We start from the raw sequence: 22,732 nt of genomic DNA, 5'->3' as shown, positions 1-22,732 counted from the left end.
GATGAGAGATTAACTTTCGCGTCAACACAAAAGCGCCACAAATACCACAGACAATTGAATATATGAATACAAAAGCCACCTAAGTCCATACTTTGGCCAAATTGAGTTAAGCATGGGAAATTGTTGCTATACATAGGCCTGTCATATGCATGAAAGAACAACTCAAATTCATTCTCTGTGTCTATTGGGCATGTGAAAAATAGCATGTATGAAAGAATCACCCAATTCCATGATTTGAGTCTTGTAACACATTGATTGAAATCCAGTATGTATAAAAGTCCACTTGTAACACATTCATTGCTAGAGAATGACTTTTGAACAAAAAATGGGTTTAATAAAGGAAAGTGTGTGGTTTATAGTACATGGCAGAATGCTTATCAACATTATACATACCTGTGTGCTTTATTTTGTATTATCTTACTAGTGGTAATCTCATTCTAACATTGTTGTCTTTGTATATGATTCAAAAAACCACCTAAGTCCAAACTTTAAAATGAACCCCACGAAGTCCCTGAAATGCTAATCGTCATACCTAATACAAGTTAATCCACTCATTTGCACGTAAAACTTACCATATTGACCAGGTAAATCTAACTGAAGGAATTAAAATGATACACGGGTTTTTCTCTCAAAATAACTTCGCATGGACTTAGGTGGCTTTTGTATTCATGTATTCAATTGTGTACGGCGCGGGCCCAGAAGATTTAAACCATAGCGAGATATGGGCGACCAATCACAAGGCAGATCTATTTAAAGATGCATTACATCATGGCCAATTTTAGTTAGGCCAGAAATTGGCCTAACTCTCCATAGAGTCCCGTGTTAAAAATCTTAACCGCAAAGCAAAGTCAGTAGTCCACTTGGAAGAGGGAGTAGGGTGACTGAAAAGATCAGATGTGAAAATCTATCAATTGTGCACACATTAATTAAATCAGAGTTTAAAGCTTAAATACAATATCCAGAGTATGCACAATGGGCAAGTGAACTACGGGGTAGTCTAGAGTGATCGTTGTCTTCGTCCATAGTCTTTGTCTCGTCTGTCTCTCTTTATACCTGTTGCTCAATAAGAATTTTTTGATTATTATGTAATTATTCTGATCGTTGGGAACAGGGCTGTCAACTCTCCCGCATTGGCCGTGAGTCTCACGCATTGGGTCACTTTCTCACGGTCTCACGCCAAGGTAGTATAATCTCACGCCTAGGTAGTAAATCTCACGCAAAAGCTGGAAAATGAGTAAAATCTCACGCATCGTCATGAATAGTAGCTAATAGTTTGTTGCTCCTCCCCCCCCCCCCCCCTGCTTTTCACATTCCCTAGCGCCGTGGCTCAAATATTCATGGTACAAAATGAACATTGGAGTCGGCAAATCCCGGTACGCCTCTGTCTCACGCCAAGCAATTTCAAAAAGTTGACAGCCCTGGTTGGGAACTGATGGCCATTATGTATGTCTTTTCTCCCTCCATCAGTTCCAAGCACAGGGAATAAAAAAATAATAATAACACCTAAATTCTTAACATTGGCAAATGGTTTGGTAGAGTGGTTGCCCAAGTTCAGGTCAATGACGTGAAGCTTATTGAGAGCTCTATTGGTGGCAATGATAACAAATTCTGTTTTGTCCTGATTTTGTCAATCTCTTTTTTTTGTGGCCTATACCAGCACATACTAGTATGTCGCCAATGCGAGCCACTATAATGTCGAATGTGACCTGTATTTTGATGCGTTATATTTAAAAGGGGAGCATCATCCCCCCACTTTTCTCAAAACAAGTTGAGATTTTTATATCACTGGAAACCCCGGACTACATAATGTTTATGTACTAAATATTTCTTGCAGATTAATTCGTTTAGCAAAGATTACAATACATTGTCTATGGAGCAGCACATAGTCATGCATAACTCGTAAACTCGCAAAATCGGAATCAACTGAAATTTTGGGAATAAGCTTTTTTCGTAGATATCTACTGAAAAATGTTATGAAAAGAGGATGCTAGGATCACGAAATACTCCTTTAAGGTAGCTGCCTCGGATATAACACCCTTACAGGAAAATAGCTCCTGTGTCAAATCAATCAGGTCTATTCATTTATAAAGTAAAAGTATTTCCCCACCTATTTTAAGGCCAGCATGATGCAGTCATGGTCCATGGCAAAGGCGATTCGACCTTTGTGGCATTAAACCCAGTTAACAGGAAATTAATCCAGTAAATCAATTCAGTAAAGCAAATAAGCTCATGCATTCGATCACTACTAACGGCAACCAGCTTCGGTCGATTACCCCAGCTGCAGCGTGTGTAAACTCTAATTTGCATAGAGGCTGTACGTGAAATTATTGATTGGCTCCAAACAAAGGATTTGAACCGGTGCACGTAATCATGGCGCAGTGCAGTCCATTCAATCAAATGTTGTCATCAACCTATTTGATCGCAGTGCATTGTTATGTGTGTGAGACGAACTGTCGCGGTTGATTGCAATCAAACAAACGATGTTTTATGTATTACTTTGTTCCGTGATGAAAATCGTGATGTTTTATTTAATCACTCTCGAAAAATGTATTTCTTTTGTAGGCCTATTACTTTGTTTTGTGATGAAAATCGTGATGTTTTATTTCATCACGCTTTAAAACAAACGATTTCTCATGTATTACTTTGTTTCGTGATGACAATTTTGATGTTTTATTTCATCACTCACGAAAAATTGATTTCTTATGTATTACTTTGTTTCGGGATGAAAATCGTGATGTTTTATTTCATCATCACGCTCTAAAACAAACGATTTCTTATGCATTATATTTGTTTTGTGATGAAAATCGTGATGTTTTATTTCATCACGCTCTAAACAATAATTATAGTTACATGCATTTCAAGAAAAAAATCTTATTAAAACGGTAGGCCCTATGTTGTTTAGAAAAAATGTAGAAAGTGATGATGATGATGATGTCGATGATGATGATGATGATGATGATGATGATGATGATGATGATGATGATGATGATGATGATGATGTCTCCAAAAGTGTCCCGGTTTGTTTTTTCTTGCCCTACATCTTGCGTATCTATTAATAAGGCACTTCAATAATCAATAATCAGTCCCGTGACGGCCTCCACTAACTAGCTACTAACTTGGGTTTATGGGCGCTGATATTTCATGTTCACTGTCACTTATTTATCAGAAAAGTGCGACCCTTTGTCAATCACCTACAGTACCCAATTTCGGCATACTATATAAGAAACTCATCATGATGATTGCCAGAGAATAGTTAAGATGTAGCTTGTACCGTTTTTTTGTGGCATCCTTCAGAAGTGAGCGGTCCGATACCAATATTTTCGGTCAAATCTCCATTCAATTAACACGGGAAGTTGGCTAGCTATGCCTTGCCCTCACTCATATTTTACAAAAGTGCGACTATTTCTGAACATCTAACCTAGCTGTAATTTTAGGTCATGTTAGAGAAATATATTTGCTAGAAGTTTGGAGAATAGCTAAAATATTGGCTGGTTATTTTTCACACAGTGATGTTAACTAGGCAAGTGCCCATTCTTGCAACGTACATCATTTGTAAAGGTCACGCGTCAATTGTGAGAGCACTGTGTATTGTGTATAGGAAAACGGACAGTAACTGCAGTATGGAGTAATGGGAGAGAACATGGACCTTTTCGAGCATCATTATTTCTGAATTGTATGTCCAAAGTATATAAAACTATACATTTTTGGAAAGGAAATGAGTCAAGGAATCCCATGGTGATGTCAGATGTGTTCAACAATTTTGAGTTTTTGAAAAAATCACAAAAATTCACTTTTTTAACCCAATTTTTTTCATGAAGAAGAGACATGAACTTAGGGAATGTTTTCTTTAATTTTTTAGCTAAAAATTGCACATAATGGTGCATATTTTTGAAAATGCGAAAACCTTCCCTAGACTTTGGTGTACTCAAAACGATAGTGCAAAAAGTTATCTCAAAAATGCACAAAATGTTCTTGTATCTTAAAACGGTAAGACTTTCACGCTTGTAAAAGCTGTATTTGGTGCATGGCCTAAATATGTATTTTTTTGCATAATGAATCTATAATGTCTGCTTTTAGTGCGCCAAAATTCAAAATAATTAACAAATCTAAGTGGCATTTTGACGGCAAATGTTTGTTTTATTTACACCACATTTGCCGGTGTTAACAACATATCGAATGCGTCTTTACTGCATTGGACATACGCGCAGAGTTGCGCTGCGTCACGCGACGCGAATCGCGCGCGTAATCACGATATTTCGCATTCGCACATTTCTGACTCATTATTTCCCGCCAATTCACCTTTTCGGTAAATCCCATAAACCTTTGCGAGTACACCTGAGAACTCGTCATTTTACGTCACGCCTATCTGCGCCGATGTGCACATCGTTTGTTCGTTTCAGGTGGTGGATGACATGATCGAGCCGGCAACTCGTGAAACCGCCCGGCCGTATGGCATTTTCAATATACTCGGTTAGTTTTGTGGGGTTCATTATCGAACCCCAACGGTTTTAGCTTGTATTTATCTTACTATAAATAGGGGAATGTTGTATGTATGTATCTATCTAATATCTATCTATCTATGTATCTATGTATAGTGTATAAAGGCTCCGTCAGTATCGATCCAAATGTCGCCAAATTCATACGGGTAACTTACCGAGACGGTTATGCGAAAATTTGGTTGAAAATGATAAAGAATTGGCTGCAAAAACAGTGAAAATATGGGTAAAAACGGGGTTTTTGTTATGAAAATCGGTTACCAGCCTACGCGTCACTGCAGCTGGCCGGCAGCGCGTCGGCGCCGCGTGCGTATTGCGCAAATGCGCGCGTAAACGGCGCAGAGCCACACGACTTGCGAGCCAGAGACCAGTGGACATGATAATACGGAAAGAAGGAAAAATAAAGGAGAAAAAGGTACATGGACGGGTCACGGAATACCGGGTGAACACGTCCGCAGACACGCTATGAGAGGACGTAATAAATACGGGAAAAGATGCGTGTTGTATAAACAACATGAAGCGGTACTATAAAGAAAAATTAAATTAAAAAGAAAAAAAAAAGGTACGAGTAAATAGGCCAATGGGTTAAAGTAACTAAATGAAACGGGAACGAAACAAAGAAGGAAAGAAACTAATCAGGAATTATAAGAAAAAAAGAAGCTAAAATAATTAGAATAGAATTAAGTAAAAAACATGGAAACGGGAAATCACAAGCAGCAAATTAAAAAAAAGATGCTAAAAGGGAAATGTAAGAAAGAACAGATTTAGAAAATAATGATTCAATGATTCTACCTGTTCAGTATTTTTCCTGTTATAGTGATCGCTCCCATTTACTCATGAAGCGCGGGTATCCCGCTAGTATGTATTACCACGGAATAGGCCTGGAAGCGGCGCTAGAAATTAGCATGAGGCCACATTGATATGTAAATAGCGTATTGTTATTTAAATTTGCGCCCAGACGTATTGAGGGCGACAGTCATGTTATCCAGACGGAGAATGGCTGCATATATGCCGGGCATGTGAATTTGCTGAGTGAAGGCTGATAATCACCTTTCTGTATAGGTGATAAGCTAGTATATTTCGTGTACCAGTTGGTTATAACAAAAAATTAGTATCTTATTAAATATATTAAATGTATAAACTTTGAAAGTTTCATGAATTTGAAGAGCAGAGCTTCGAAATCTAGCTAAGTCAGGTGATGTGAAATTCTGCTGCGTGACCCCTCTGCGTGGTAGAATTATATTCATAAAACATTGAATTTAACAGATATCATGGGCAGCCAACCACGATTTATCAGCATTTAAAATATATGTTAATTAACAAAGATAAATAATAAAGAGTACAAATGGCAATTAACTAGTAAACAAGCCTGAAATCTTAAAATGTTGCCACGTGTTTTCACGAACACATGATATGTCACCATGTGACCACTATTCAGATTTACCGTAAATATTTGGAGTATGCTTGCACATCATGCACATACACTGTGCATTTCTTTACCTCCGTATAAAATCAATAATTCATGCTGGGAGCCAAGTAACATTGTCTGCTCAGCGCAGATTGGTATTTTATTTTACTTGAGAGCATAATAGAAATACATAAAACGAATAATGGCGCCATGATGGAAGGTCAGGTCGGGTATCAAAGGTTATTATAACTTAAATACTACTTGTATTTCCCACCTTGCCTCTGTCACATATTTCCTTCATATTATTGACAGCAAGTCCTAATTTTGACTTTGCTACTGCAAAATGTCATTTCATATCAAATTAGTAGACTTTCTTTGAAAAAAACATATCACTGGTGCCTGATGGGAATACCCGTCCGCCATTTCATTAAACTGGATCGTTTTCGCCTGGTTTGCGCCCAGATGTATTGGGGCGTGCTATACTCTCATTGAACAGGCAAAGTTCGCAAAACTAACAACGTTGTTATTTGCCAAACTCAATTAACATGATCCAAGGGTCGAACATGAATTATTCATAACGAGCTATAACGGATCGATAACTGGCCTCACTTTCTAGCTAGTAAACCAGCTGAATTTTTCATAGATTTTGCGTTGCTAATAGAACAACCGTGAATTTAGTGTCACCCCCTTGGTATTACTTATTAACATAGGCCCATTTGTTTGTGATATTTCAAGCGTTTTAAAATTTCAAAATAATCCCATTCAATTACACGGTTGACGATGAAAATTTACTGAATTTAGAGAATGCAATGCGGCCACCACCTGCATCGTTTATTGAACATCGTTACAGCTCAACTTACCGTACTTTTCCTAACCAGACAGTCCATGCCAAAATTGTTACTACACCTTTACATTTCATCGAATCTCTTTTTGATGTCTGTCATTTTGAACATCACACTTGAAAGATGTATGCTATGTAGAAACTTTATTTTGCAATTTCATAATTTGCATATTATTAGCATATTTGCAAGAAAAAACATGAAAATCAATGAATACCTATATTTTTCACAATTTCAATATTTTATTAGAAATTAAGCATGTAGGCCGTTTGTTATGACTTGATGAATGAAGCTGTTAAAACAGATTTTGATATTTTTGCTTATTTTTCCTTTTTTGCCCCAAAATGTGTAAAAATCAACATTTTTGGATGACCTATATTTTCTTTGAATATTTATCAAATTTCTTAATTTAGGTATAATACAGTGCAGAAAAAGATGTCAACAAAATCTGTTAAAACAGATTTCCAATAAATTTAAATACTCAATTTTCATGCGCGGGATATTTGACACATAAAATGAAAACATGTCCATTGCACTTTTTCCTCGAGATGTACTATAATATCAAGGTTACGGATATATTATAATCCTTCTTATCTTCACTGATCCATCAGATACCTATTGTTATGAATGATCAATGAAAAGGTTCAGAACGGGGCTACTAATGGTCTGTCAAGTATCTATAGTTATTTTTCATGACTGTGTCAACTCAAAAATCATGCAAGGTCGAATGTAGGAAAAGTATGATCAGTTGAGCTGTACTGCGCATTGCAAGTCGGCGTGACGTAAAATGACGAGTTCTCAGGTGTACTCGCAAAGGGTTATGGGATTTACCGAAAAGGTGAATTTACTAAGCTGTCTTGAGCCATGTGAATTTTTGGAGTCGAAAAGAGTAACATAAATCAAACAAAAATACGAGTAGGTATTAGCAAGTTGTATTTTATCAGTTTCAAGTGAAAGAATACACCTTAGTGTTGATAGATATCAAGAAATCTCAAATTCGGGTATGGACGAATGTGTCTTCCATTACTCTGGCCTTAAGAGTCTTAAGAATTGTAACAATTCTTATGTTTTTCTTTATTTTTTGAAAATTCCCTAAATTTTGGACAGTTTTTGATTTTAGTAGCCCACAAGGAAGGTGCTATGGTCACCAACTTTCAGGGATGGTAAATTTTTTATTTTTTTATTTTTTTTTAATTTAGGGAATGTTAGAAACACTGTACCTTAAGCTGGCAAGATAATTTAGACATTAATTTTACTAACCACCCCACCCCCACCCCGAAAGTTTGGTACCATAGCACCATCCCTGTTGACTTTGACCAGTCATGTAGAGAATGTAATGGTTCAATGACTTGAGTAGCTTTTTAGTGCAACTTTTGAAAATGCTTCTTTTCCATTCAATGAGTCACCATGGCTACAAACTTTGAGCTATCCAGGCAAATGAGGTATCAAAATTCAAAATTTTGCTATTTCATTCTTAAATATTTTTCATAGATTTTGAGTTTTATTTCGTAATGAAGGGGGGAGGGGTAATTACTTTTTGGTATGCGTTTATTAGTTTATTATAGTACACAGAGTTTAGAAAAAATTGAAAAAAAACACGCAAAAAAGCAGTTTGGATTTGTCTTGTTTCTAAAGTGTGTTTACACAAATTTGAGTAGATAAAAGAGGTTTTTTTTAAATCATTTTACACCAAATCTGTGTTTATATTTAGATTCCTTGACTAATTTTCATTCCAAAAAGTATACTTTTATACATCTTTCATGAATAATTTATAAGAAGTTACACCACTTTCAATAATGCATTTCTGAGAGTGCACAGTCACCTTAAGGGCCTTACTTATAGTTTTAGTACACAAAGGTCCATAATTCACCCCACCCCATAATTGGTGAAAGAGAGTTATAATTTGCTATACCCGCATGCGAAGCATGAGCAGGTATATTGCCATCCTATGGTTATACCCGCATGCGAAGCATGAACGGGTATATTGCCATCCTATGGTTTCTTCTCCTTCTCCTCTTCTTCCTCCTCAATCAAACACAACATTCTGTCAAGGCTAGCGCTAAAACTACAAGGGCCACAGGGCCCATATGTGGTACACTTATGGGCCCTACCCCGTAGATTTATCCTTTGCCCATCTTGGCCCCAGAGGTCAAAGGTCACGGGCCCCAGGGGCCCAAATGTAAAAATACAAAGCATGCCGTTTCTCATCAAATGAAGTAGCCTCAGGGCCCTGAGTTGGTACACTTATAGCCCCAGGGGTACTCTATATATACAATTATACATGAGCCCATATGTCATATATTATGGGCCCCAGGGCCCCAAATGTTAAAATAAGGGGCAACAGATTGACAGGGCTAGCGCTAAAACTACAAGGGCCCCAGATCCCATATGTGGTACACTTATGGGCCCTACCCCGTAGATTTATCCTTTGCACATCTCGGCCCCAGAGGTCAAGGTCACGGGCCCCAGGGGCCCAAATGTAAAAATACAAAGCATGCTGTTTCTCATTAAATGAAGCAGCCTCTCAGGGCCCTGAGTTGGTACACTGATAGATCCAGGGGTACTCTATATATGCAAGTATACATGAGCCCCACATGTCATATATTATGGGCCCCAGGGCCCCAAATGTTAAAATAAGGGGCAACAGATTGACAAGGCTAGCTATAAAACTACAAGGGCACTAGAGCTCATATGTGGCACATATATGGGCGCTAAGTTGTAAATGGCCTTTTGCCCATTTTGGCCCCAGATGTTTAAGGCTAGGGGCCCCAGAGGCTCAAATGTTAAAATAAAGGGCCTGTCGTTTCTCAGCAAATAAAGGAGCTACAGGGTTTAGATTTGGTACACTAATTAGGTCTAAAGCATTATATTGTTATATGTATATATGAACCCCGTGTGTCACATAATATGGGCCCCAGGGCCTCAAACGCTAAAACATAGGGCCGGCCGTTACTCCGTAAAGAAAGCAGCTACAATGTCCAGCTTGAGTCTGCTGATAGCACTTGAGAATTATATTTCAACATATGCACATGAGCCCCAGAAGTCAAATATTATGGGCCCTGGGGCCCCAAATGTTAAAGCAAAGGCCCGGCCATTTTTCATCAAATAAAGCAACTTTAGAGCTCAGAGTTTGTACACAGATTGCACCTGAGAATTATATTGTTATATGTACATATGAGCCCCATATGTCACTCCATTGGCCCCAGGGCCCAAAACGCTAAAACCAGCCGTTACTCAGTAAATAAAGCAGCTACAGTGCCCAGCTTGAGTCTACTGATAGCACTTGAGAATTATACTTCAACATATGTACATGAGCCTCACAAGTCAAATATTATGGTCCCCAAATGTTAAAAAATGGCCGTCCGTTTGTCATCAAATAAAGCAGCTTCAGGGCTCATTGTTTGTACACAGATTGCACCTGAGAATTATATTGTTAATAACGCCCATCCCATCCCACCCCATACACGTAGGACTAAACAGATTCACAGACAATAGCGTAATTATAATATAGATAACATAAACGTTAAGGCTGTTCCAGTTAAATTACATACCCATTGGCTGTTCTATTTAATTTACATACTCCCTCTGAAATGGCCACAAAATAGGCTGTTCCATTTAATTTACATATTCCCTCTGAAATGGCTGTTCCATTTAATTTACATACTCCCTCTGGAATAGCTTTCCCCTAATCAAATTGCATATTGTGAATTTCAATAGCGTATTAGGCCTATAATAATTATAGATGATGATAATTGGAAATACCATGTGTAAAGCGTTAAGGCTGTTCCATTTAAATTACATACCTTTGGCTGTTCCATTTAATTTACATACTCCCTATGAAATGGTCCCAAAATAGCTGTTCCATTTAATTTACATACTCCCTCTGAAATGGCTGTTCCATTTAATTTACATACTCCCTCTAGAATAGCTTTCCCCTAATCAAATTGCATATTGTGAATTTCAATCTATTAAATTGCATAGCTTCACTGTGAATTAGAGAGACTGACAACAGCAACCTAAGTCCTCAGCAAATAAGGACTGTAATTTTGTGTACACCGATAACATGCGGGTATAGCCGTATTTGTGTACAAATATAAAGCCTTCTAGTTTTGTATTCATTCTGTGTATCATTAATATTTTACTTACCTTCAGGTTTTTCACAGATAAATTTTCTTCCTGATGGACATGCTGCTGTATTCCATTGTCCCTCTGATGCTGTGCTGACCACCTCTGCGCAATTTCCACCCATACTGGAATAACTGCAAGATTTAGTTTCTGTCATTAGCAGCTTAGAAAACCACTAACAATTTGTGATAAAATCACAAAAAAATGAGTGATTACTAAAACTTATTTTAAGTTTATGAGCATCTAATTGTTACATTTGTAATAAATGGCAACTGGTAAATTTTGTGAATGGCTCATTGGCGCAGAGTTGAAAACACCGAATTTATTAACACAATGAGTACTATATGTATATATATTTATCAACATGGTAAGAATCATGGTACATGTAGGTGCCCAGTTAGTGTATGGTCCTATGTTAGACCATGGAAGTAAGAGCAGTAGCGTAGCCAGCGGGGGGGGCAGGGGGCAGAGTGCCCCCTGACAAAAAAATGAAAGAAAAAAGTGCCCTCTGACAAAAAAAAATAAAAGGGAAAATCAGGAGGGCAAAGGAAAAGAAAAGGGGCAAGGAGCCCTTTTCTACCGAAATTCAGCCCGAAAATACACAATTTTTCCGCGCTACGCGCGCATATTACAAAGATTAAGCCCTTTCCGTCCTGATAAAGTGCGAAAATAGTGTAAAATACCAATTTTTTGCGCGCTACGCGCGCACATCGTCCCAATAAAGCCTTTTGTCTCTATGTATTGTATGATGCAACAGTAATTGTTTTCGTCTGTGCCCCAAAATTTTTATTTTGCCCCCCCTGACCAAAAAAGCTGGCTACGCTCCTGAGTAAGAGACTGGTTAGACCATCAGACCATGTATATCAACTAGGTACACCGTTTATCTAAGGTGTTAGTAATAAGTAATATGGATAGTAATCTAATAATCAGGTTGTACAGGTGCCCAGTTAGTGTATGGGCCTATGTTAACACCATCGGACTAGGCTATGTATATCCTCCAGGTACACCGCTTATCTAAGGTGTTAATAATATGGATAGGGGAGACCAGGGCGTGTCCGCCCTACTTTTCAATCTCGCCTAGAGAGGGCAATTCTCATGTTAGTTTTGCACTTTAAAACTGTATATTGTAGCTAAATACTATCACATTTATAAGAACATTGAGCTTTCAGTAACGGCAGAGAAGTGAAAATAAAAATCACGATGCAAGGGCGGACTTGCCCCGTGCTGGTAAAAAAGAAAAGGTTATAATATTGCATAACAATGATAAAATTAATGCAAACGTTTAGTAAAGGGTATATTGGGTACTTAATCTTTTCCAAAGAGTATACTAAATTTATTGAAGGGGTATAATGTAAGCTGATAAATGTAGGTGTACAAAATGAGCAAAACCTTTATTTACAACTTCGGCATTTATGGATTTAGGGCATAAATGGTGGTATGAGTAATACTGATACCACTTAACTTTAATAAAAATATGCTTGCATGTAGTTTTAACCTTTTTAAAGGTATTATAATCAATATTTTGCATAATACGCCGATGGGCCGAATCCGCCCCGGGAATCCGCCTGGGGAAAACCATAGATTTTTTAAATACCTAAAATCTATGGGAAAACACAGGGCGAACGTGTCCCTTCACATACAGGGCAGACTTCCCCAACAGTACATTTTTTCTTTACCTCGTTTTATGCCTACTAAACACAAAATGTCGATCTTTTAATTGCATAATATGTTGGGCAAAAGGCTCACCTTCCAAATAAATATAAGAACGAAAACCAACTCTGCAAGGTCTTGAGATTATTACAATATTATTAATTCTAAAAAAGTAAACTTCCTTGACTCGGAAACGTTTTTTGACGATAATTTCTGTGGCGAGATATGTTGGACTGCCTTGTTTTATTTGGTACTTAGCTATGACGTGTGTCAGCTAATTACATCATCATTGTTCTTTTCCAGCAGTCACGAGTTCAGAAACACGGGGAGGGCGGACTTGCCCCGGTCTCCCCTACTAACCTATTATCAGGTTGTCCAGGTGCCCAGTTAGTGTATGGTCCTATGTTAACACCATCAGGCCATTGATATACACCAGATGTACCACTTGTCTGAAATATGAAACATTGAAAACACAATATCATTATTATTAAACTGAATCACATTTAAGTTGTGTTGCATTTAACAACTAAATTAATTTCTGTAAACTGTGATATGCATTAAAAACACAAAACCATTAATCAGTTTGCTCCAACTAGACGGTATATGCTCATTCTCCGATAAAGTGTTCAAAATGCCAAATTTGTGTCGCCCATAGATTCAAGTCGTATTCAGACTTGTTTCATTAGAAAGAAATGACTTTTATTAATACAACTAATACTTAGGAGTTGCTTTCTAAAATGTGTGGGGCTAGAGGTTGCAACATATCTAGAAAGTATAAAACAATAAAGCTGATTATGCATATCCATTGTTTTCCTGGATGTCGCCAGCCAAGGTGCGCGCATATAATAGATTATAGGTACTTTTCATTAGCCGGTATCATGCCCTAATTATAAAGTATAAAACATCAAAACACAGGTTATTAAATTTGTCCAACAGGTTGGCTAGATGAATATTCTCATATGGGATGGATCAATCAGGCTCCATAGATATATTATATATGTGATATATATCACAATGGTCTCAAAGTAAAAAAAATCAGGTCTATTAATGGCAAAAAGTCCTGACGTTACGTTCATGTTGTCACAGATACGTTACCTACATTCTACTCCACTAGGAAAAAACGCTTTGATAAATGAAGCCAAATACCATACCAGACTATAATACATTGGTTGGTAACTGATCAAGTATGTGTATGAAGTCAGTAAGTTTTTACACTTGCACGATGAAGACAAAGGTGGGAAAGGGCTTCACAGATACGTTACCACTGATACGTTACCCCCAATACGTACAAGTAATATTGCTCAAAAATGAAGTATTGTTGAAAAATCTACACCAGGTTGATTTGGTATAATGTGCATGACTCCAAATGAAAATGATTGCTTGGCCTACGAGAACCTAATTGAAGATTTTTTTTCCAAAGCAGATATTTAGATAATAAATTTACGTAATTTGTCTGCAATAGTAATGAAATTGAAACAAAACACCCTACCAAAATACCCTGTGAAAATGAGAGCCTCAAGTAACAAAAGGTTTTGTACATTTTTCATTTCAAATCTGACCGGTACGGTCAACTTACAATATCACTTGCTCCTATCCATATGTCTGTTTTGTATGTGGATCCCTGTAACGTGACAAGATCTTGTTCTTCTTGGCTCTCTACACTTATCAATGCTCCTCCAAGAGCTAGACAGTAGTTGTTAGCATCCGTCCACGTGTAGTCATTTGAGTAATATTTATAGCAAGCTGAGGCTGCAGACATCCAACCATTAGACTCATCACATTTGATAATCACGTCTGAAATTAAAATGGAAATTTTTATTTATTTGGATGTTAGTGCTTAAGCAGAAGGCACCCGAAATAGCAATTTTAATCTTAAGCGTGTTAAAAAATGCAGGGTGGCTTAAAGTACCGGGACAAAATTGATCAAAGTTGTCGCATCTTCCTTTGATGGGTCACAATGTGAGACAGAAAACACCATTATGTTATAACTGCACCAGCCAATTTTAAGAGTTTCCAATGAACAAATGAAGGTGTATTGGGACAACCAGGAGAAAATTCCCTTTTCACAACATTTTCAAAGCTGACTGTGATATACGTGTATACATGGGACCAATGCCTTACCTTCCAATATTTTGCCAGGGGGTGGTCCATACAATCATCACCCACCAATGTTGACATCTGAATATGGGTTTCTGACCAAATTAACCTCATATTGCCCATTTTAGCCCCAAAAGTGCAAATTTTTGCACACTTAGCGCGCATCTATTCCACTTTTGCACCATATTTTATCAGTTTAGCTTCAAAATAGCAAAAATTTTCGCGCATTTGTACCATAAACTTATTATGTCGCCAAAAGGTGCTGGATTCACTATACTTTAAGATTTTTTTCCAACCCCATCCCCCCAATGTCAAAATGAAATCTACGCCACTGCAACAGGATAAAGACCACAGTCACCACACGACAACTTTCATATGTGACCGTACACGGCGAATGAGCCGTAAATTCCTCCCCGGTCAATTTTGTTTTATTTCGTATTTAGAAAATTTACATCATAAGCTTTAAAATGGTATATCATTTGACTTCAAACGATATCCAGAAGCGGGGTTATGGTTTGTTAAACTTTGCTCCTTCCTTACCGACGAATACGACCTTCATACACGTTTTACACTGTAACTCAGAATACAATTTTGGGAATTTACGGCTCATTCGTGCTGTACGGTCACATATATTAAATCTCATGATGGGCATATGCTAAACCATGAGTCTATAGACAGAAAAATCCTTTGGTGTCAGGAAGTTGCCATGATTGAATTTGTTGATGTACACATTCATATTATTACATTGTATACTTTTTATTGGAAATATCTGAACATTTTACCATGATTTACCATGTGAAATAAACTCTTTTGGTCATAATCAGTGGCGGTGGAATCATCAAAATGTAAGGGCAAGGGTTAGGTATATTTCATTCTGGTAATACTGGGACATTTGGGCGTGAAGTGCATGAAAATATTATTTCAATTTCAGACTATTTTGCTATTTGATACACCAGTGCACGAAACGCCCAAAATTGTGCAAGATTACCCTATTTTGGCCCAAAACTCGGTATTTTTACAATGATGGAAGTGGCGCCATGATTCAATCCTAAGCTTCTACAACATCTAAAAAATGCCAGTACAACAACTATCCAGATTTTTTCCGACATGCCCTCTTCCGACGTGGCACACTTCCTGTCAATGTCATAGTCTCAAAACTCCGTCCCGATATTGTTTTAATATAAAGAAGTATGTCCACTTGCTTGAGTTGACAGTCCCATTTGAACAAAATATTAATAAGGCTCATGAACGGAAAACTAAAAAATATACCGACCTCATAACAGACATTTCCGAGAATGGCTCCACCTGCAATCTCACCTGCATAGAAATCGGGTCACGTGGGTTGTTTACACCTGATATCATCAAAAGGATAAATATCTTCTCCTTTGTCAAAGCCAAACCACCCGAAGGTCAATCAAAAAGGACATAAGCAAACTTGATATCCTCTCCAGTTATACTATTTGCAACCCCATCTCAAGCTTTAAGTGTTTTGCGTTCATTTGCCTCTTGCATTATTGTATATATTGCCTTGATTAGACCTTGTTTTGCGTTTTAATTTATTGTCTTCGTGCAGCCCTGCACCGTATCCGGGTCAGCTTTGCTGTCATGTCCTGGTACATGTCCTGGGCATTTGTATCCAATCTTTATTGTTTTTTCCTGCTAGTATGTATTTCGCTTGCTGTGTTGAAATAAAGATTGATTGAACCAGAGGGCAATTATTTACTTTCTGTTTTACTAGGATTTTAGGGGTCAACTATTGTGATATTTACTCCGCACGCAATAGTCGTGCAATAGCCAAGGCCTTTTCCTGTCACATCATTTTGGTTACTACGAATCTGGGCTTTCATGTTCACTCAATCTGTACAGTCCAACGCAAATGAACTATATGACATGAATGATTATTCACATAACAGTAAGAATTTACAGTTTGCGGAAGCAAATCGTGCCCACTCAGCTATCTAAATATCAAACCAGTTATGTCATTTACCATAAAAATTCCATTGCCATAAGTCCCTGGCAACAGAGTACAATAGGTCTGCAAGCTCCTAAAGTGGGAATAAATATCATAATAGTTGTTCCCAGTTTTCTCATCTTAAGGAGGGTCATGCCCCCTCCCGCTTCTGCCGCCTATTGTAATAAATAGAAATAAAATTTACAGTGAAGTTGTTGTAGTCCTTCCCCTATAATATACATATCTTACTTGTCCCCAATGCGCTATCATTTTAAAGAAAAATGCAAAAATAGGCACAAATTTGGGCAGGGTGTAGTACCCCTTAATTCATTCCAGAAATAGAATACACAAGTGAGCAACTGAGTGAGAATAAGATAGCTATTAATACCGAATCTAACGAATCACTCAGTTTTAGGCTTAGTGAAAAATATTTGACGTGCGATCTTGGATCGAACCCCGCTAGCACCTCTATTTGATTTTTGATTTTATTTCGTTTTGTTTTTTAATCCTATTATTCATATTCTTTTATTAAAGCCATAATATACGATTTCGGGTAAAAAATAACTGTCAGGAAGGTTTTCTGTATCATTTAAAGCAGAAATAACGAGGTAAAATGAAAATGAAAGAAAACACTTATTATCTTGACCGCCTAACTGTGGTGTTCTATGGGAGATTTACTTTTCTTAATAAGTCATCAAAGTTGCTCTAGACTGGGCAAAGCTAATTAATGAGAGAGGGGAAAGACTAGCTGATTTCTGCAACGAAAATGAGCTGATCGTAACAAATACGCTATTCCAACAGTATCCTAGACGGCTTTACACCTGGATATCTCCAGATGGGAGGACCAGAAATCAGATAGATTACATCTTAATCAAACGAAGATGGAGGTCGAGTGTGAAGGTAGCAAAAACATACCCAGGAGCAGACTGTGGTTCAGATCACCAGCTTCTGGTTGCTGAAATTCGATCAAAGCTGAAGTCAGTCAAACAGGACACTCCTCCACGTAGATATGATGTTAATCGTATTAATGAACAGTACCGAGTGGAAGTCAGGAACTCTTTTCAGATACTCCTTGAACAGGAAGAAGAGTGGACACCTAATGAATTATGGGAACAAACCAAGAAGGCAATCTCTACAGCAGCACAGAACAACTTGCCGAAACCAAAGAAAACCCGATCGCTATGGATATCAGAGGAAGTGGGTACAATGGCAGACGAAAGACGACAGGTGAAAGCAAGAGGCATACTAACGGAGAAGGACAAAAGGCAGTATAAAGACCTAAGCAGGAGAATTCAACGCAGAACCAGACAAGATAAACAGGATTTTCTTGAAAGGAAATGCAAAGAGGTTGAATCACATTCTTCTACCAACCACTCCAGGGATCTCTTTAGAGCAGTGAAAGAAATCACAGGGAAGAAAACACCAAAGCTGGATGTAATCAAAGATGAAGATGGTGAAATTCTAACTGAGAGTGATCAAATCAAACAGAGGTGGCAACAGTACTGTCAAGGGCTGTATGCAAGTAAAGATGGTTTAGGAGGTGAAACAGAACCAATTGAGGTTGATGAAAATGAACCTGACATACTGAGATCAGAAGTGGTGATGGCAATGAAGAAAATGAGGACAGGTAAAGCACCAGGATATGATGATATCCCAGCAGAGTTGATCAAAGAAACCGGAGGTGAAGGAGTGGATGTGGTGCACAAATTATGCAATCTTCTATGGAAAGACAAGAGCTGGCCGATAGACTGGACCAGATCAATATTCCTACCACTCCCCAAAAAGGGCAACACAAGAGAATGCAAAAACAACAGGACCATCTCTCTAATCTCCCATGCAAGTAAGATCATGCTGTACATCACGGTTGAGAGGATCAAACAGCACATGCGTCGTGAGATTCCCCCAGAGCAGGCCGGTTTTGTGGAAGGCAGAGGCACAAGAGACCAAATAGCAAACATCAGAAATATTACAGAGAAAGCTATTGAATTCAACCGTCCAGTCTACATGTGCTTCATCGACTATTCAAAAGCATTTGATACTGTTCAACATCAAAAACTGTGGGACACCTTAGTATCAATGGGCTTCCCAAAACATGTGGAAGAACTGCTTAGGACACTCTATGACGATCAGGAATCAATTGTTAGAACAACATGTGGTGACAGTACCTGGTTCAAAATCGAGCAAGGGGTGAGACAAGGATGCATTTTGTCTCCTCATCTGTTTAATGCATATGCAGAGTATATTATGCGAATGGCCCTTGAGAGTTGCAGCATTGGAATATCTGTCGGAGGCAGAACCATCAACAACTTACGGTATGCGGACGACACTACCCTACTAGCAGACAGTGCTTGTGAACTTGAGGAGCTGATTGAAAGAGTGAGAACGGAGAGTGAAAACTTTGGCCTTTTTCTAAATGTAAGCAAAACCAAGGTGATGGTCATCAACCAACAAGAAGAGAACACCACTATTCATGCAGGAAACCAAGCAATTGAGGTCATCAAACAGTTCAACTTCCTTGGATCCATGATTTCAAACCAAGGCGGATGCTCTACTGAGATCAGACGTCGCATAGCAATGGCAAAAACATCAATATGCACCATGCACAAGTTATGGAAGGACAGAAGTATCAGCAAGTCAACAAAGATTAGACTTGTCTCCTCTTTGATTTTCCCGATCGCAACATATGCGTGTGAAACGTGGGTGATCAATGCGGCAGATCAAAGAAGGATTGAAGCATTTGAGATGTGGTGCTGGAGAAAACTTCTATGCATCCCATGGACCGCCAAAAGGACAAATGAGAGTGTTCGGCATGAAATAGGAGAAAGTCTCACTCATCAACTCAGTGAGGAAACAGAAGTTACAGTATTTTGGACATGTTGCCAGGCGAGAAGGAGTCAATCTAGAGAAAGTGATAATGTTCGGAAAAGTTGAGGGGAAGAGAAGCAGAGGAAGACAGAGACTCAGGTGGACAGATGGAATTGTTTCGTTAACCAAAATGTTAATTTACAGTTGTTACACCAAAGCACAAGATCGACATGAGTGGAGAAACTTCATCAGAAAGGTCACGAATACTCAGATATGAGTAGATCGACGACGACGACGACGACTCATGTATTCCATTTTTGAGTGTTTTCCAAAACATCGTATTTGCCGGTTTATTTTCAACATTTTGTTGAAAACAGAGGTCACGCCGGTAAAAATACTGGAAGTGAGTGGCCGTCGTACTGCATCGATTACTCCGTCAGATGAAATATCACACGTTAAAAACAACAAATTCATTTCATTTATCATAATGGTACATATTTTTTTTGAGGAAGGGCACTGGCAATAAGCCAAATTGGCATTGGAAGTTTGCAATGCATTGTGGGACAGTTTCTGCATTTTTTTTTACTTTTTGCCCTCTTTGGTTTTTGTGTGTACAAAATATAATGTTGTACAAGAATAAAATCAAACCAAAAAATATGGTTATTTTATAAATTAATTATTTAACTATATATGTTTAATGATAACATCATTAGGAGCTACCCATTATTACAATCATAAATAAATTAATAATAATTACAGTAATTTTCCCGATATGTCACAGGTCAAAGTGTCCCAAAACTGCGCTCAAAAACCGGAAGTTACAATGCCGATTGGGCTTATTGCAAATTGATGCACATTGCTTCTTACCATTGGGACTTTCACAAATGTATGGTCGATCATAGGCAGGACAAGGTATGTCATTCCACTTCCCGTTTGTTCGCATCTCTGCACAGTCCTCGCCACTACCATAATTATCAGGTTGTCCTGCATCCCACATACTATCAATGAAAACACACGAACATGCAGATATTTGATAGGCCTATAGATTTAGACTATCATAAGGCTAAAAAAGTTTGTTTCATGTAGGCAGCACACATTTCGTGTTTGCAGCAATTTGATCAATTTGAGACAATAACATTTTCAAGTAAAAAATGTAGGACAGAGTGACAAGACAACAGATAAATATAAATGAGATGAGACACCCCCCTCTTGACCTATAGGCAACCCTGCAATCTTTAAGTTTATTTAAGATATTTATCACAAGTAAAGTATTCAATAAATGGTCATAAAAAGTTCATATAATTAATGACAATAAAGTATATGTATCTTAACGAATGCAACTTGTCTTGGTATAATTATAATTATAATAAGGGCTTACTTTATACTTAGGCCGTATGCAGACTTATTAGACGTAAAACATTTGATGTAACATATCTACGTTATTTAATCTTTTCTATTTAAAGGAGGATTTCGTGATCCTAGCATCCTTTTTGATGATATTTTTCAGTACATATCCACGAAAAAAACCTATTCCCAAAATTTCAGTTGATTCCGATTTTGCGTTTGCGAGTTATGCATGATTATGTGTATTACACTGCTCCATAGACAATGCGTTGTAAATTCAAATTTCACGATATCTTTGCAAAACGAATTAATCTGCAAGAAATATTTTGTACATAAACATGTAGCCAGAGGTTTCCAGTGATATAAAAATCTCAACTTTTTTTGAGAAAAGTGGGGGGATGAGGCTGTGGATCACGAAATGCCCCTTTAATATTTCTACTAGATATTATACGTAACATATTATCGATTTTACGTCATCAAACATTCGTTAGAACTTAAACATTACTGGAAATAGAATGGGACTAGATTTAATAACGTAGATATGTTACATCAAATATTATACGTCTATTAGTCGGAGTCTGCATACTGCCTAACATTTCTGATTTAGGGGTCTACCAGTTTATTGATCGCGAAATCCCGAGCAAAAATCATATCACTTGTGTATCAAGCAAACAAAGGGAGTAAAGATCAGGAAAATAATTGTGAACAAATAACACAAATCAGATTTATCATTTATGCATAATGACAAGTGAGCTACGGAGCACAGTGTCAACACCCTATGTTATAAATATTTTTTCCATACAGCTCCATACTCCGTTGGTGATTATATTGAAATCAATACTCTATTAGGCCAAAAAAAAAAGGTTTGTCTCAAAGATTGCGCGCGCGTTTGCAAAATCGCAAGATTTGACAAAAAAAAATTTTATAGTTTTTTCCATAAAAAATCGGTGAAAATCAAACTTATTTCTCATGAAAAAAGTCGGGAATAAAAAAAAAAAAAAAAAAATCGCATTTCGCATTTGTTTTTAAATTTCTCGTGAGCTTTGAGACAAACCTTTTGTTTGGCCTTATTCTTACTTGCACGGTTCCGCCATTATGCACTATGTGCGGGGAGAGCCTCGAACTGGCAGCATACATGAAAGGAAGAATTATGTAACCTTACACAGAACGTTATGACTAGTTCAATTCCCATTCATGTATGCTGCCAGTTCGAGGCTCTCCCGCACATAGTGCATAATGGCGGAACCGTGCAAGTAGCGAATAGACACAGATAAATAAAGTTTACATATGCATTGTGTTATAGACCATGATGATTGAATATTCTATACAAGCACCTGGATCTTAGGTGAATGGGCTAAATGTGTTCCTTTATATAATTGTAAATTCTCAAAATTAAATATATCACAATTTCTTTTACGATTTAAAAATCGTTACTTATAAAATGCAGTAAAATATATCCACATCAAACAGCCATGGCCACTAATTAGTGTATTTAATTTCAAGTTAGTGTATTAAAAATAAAACCTGGGTTTTACATGAAAACAAATCGAATTTTCTTGTAATAACAACATTATAATGGGGAACTAGCGCATGCGCAAATCGTAATAATGTGTAGAATAGAAACTTGGTGGTATCTCATATGATAGTCGTATGGTGTAAATGGTATGCTTAGCCTGAGTCACTCGGCCAATCTCGAACAAAATCGCCATGCGTAGCTATTGAAAAACGAGAGGATTCGCCGTACTATCCCGGCAATTTTTGACACGAAGATATGGGGATGATGACGCTGTGCGGATAGTTCTAGGTAGTGGGGAAAATGAACCCTCTGGATATTTCATATGTGATGCGATCAAGCAAAATCAGTCTAAAATAGGCCCAGGTCAATTCTGGGATTCTTATATTTTCATTAAGCGTATTAAAGCTCCACATTAGTGAAAAACCCATTTCAATACGACCTTTGGTTACAAAGTTACAACAATGTGAATACCGGTACAGTAATAATAAAAAAATAAAAAAT

The 22,732-nt window shown here is 37.6% G+C and overlaps 1 protein-coding gene across 1 annotated transcript in view; it reads right to left on the bottom strand.

The window, feature by feature from the left end:
- Positions 1-16,462, bottom strand: part of LOC140142151 (macrophage mannose receptor 1-like) — a 42,468-nt gene extending 26,006 nt beyond the window's left edge. Inside the window, exons 1-4 of the mRNA XM_072164117.1 lie at positions 16,447-16,462; positions 14,095-14,312; positions 12,860-12,967; positions 10,890-11,043 (exon numbers count right to left, since the gene is read on the bottom strand). Coding sequence (XP_072020218.1) covers positions 10,890-11,043; positions 12,860-12,967; positions 14,095-14,312; positions 16,447-16,462 — 496 coding nt within the window. The remainder of the gene's footprint in view (positions 1-10,889; positions 11,044-12,859; positions 12,968-14,094; positions 14,313-16,446) is intronic.
- Between the last annotated feature and the right edge of the window lie 6,270 nt (positions 16,463-22,732).

The sequence above is a fragment of the Amphiura filiformis genome, chromosome 20, assembly GCF_039555335.1.
Source record: "Amphiura filiformis chromosome 20, Afil_fr2py, whole genome shotgun sequence".
NCBI classification, from domain to species: Eukaryota; Metazoa; Echinodermata; class Ophiuroidea; order Amphilepidida; family Amphiuridae; genus Amphiura; species Amphiura filiformis.
The sequence above is the reverse complement of the archived record's forward strand: the minus strand, read 5'-3'. Positions and strand labels throughout refer to the sequence as shown.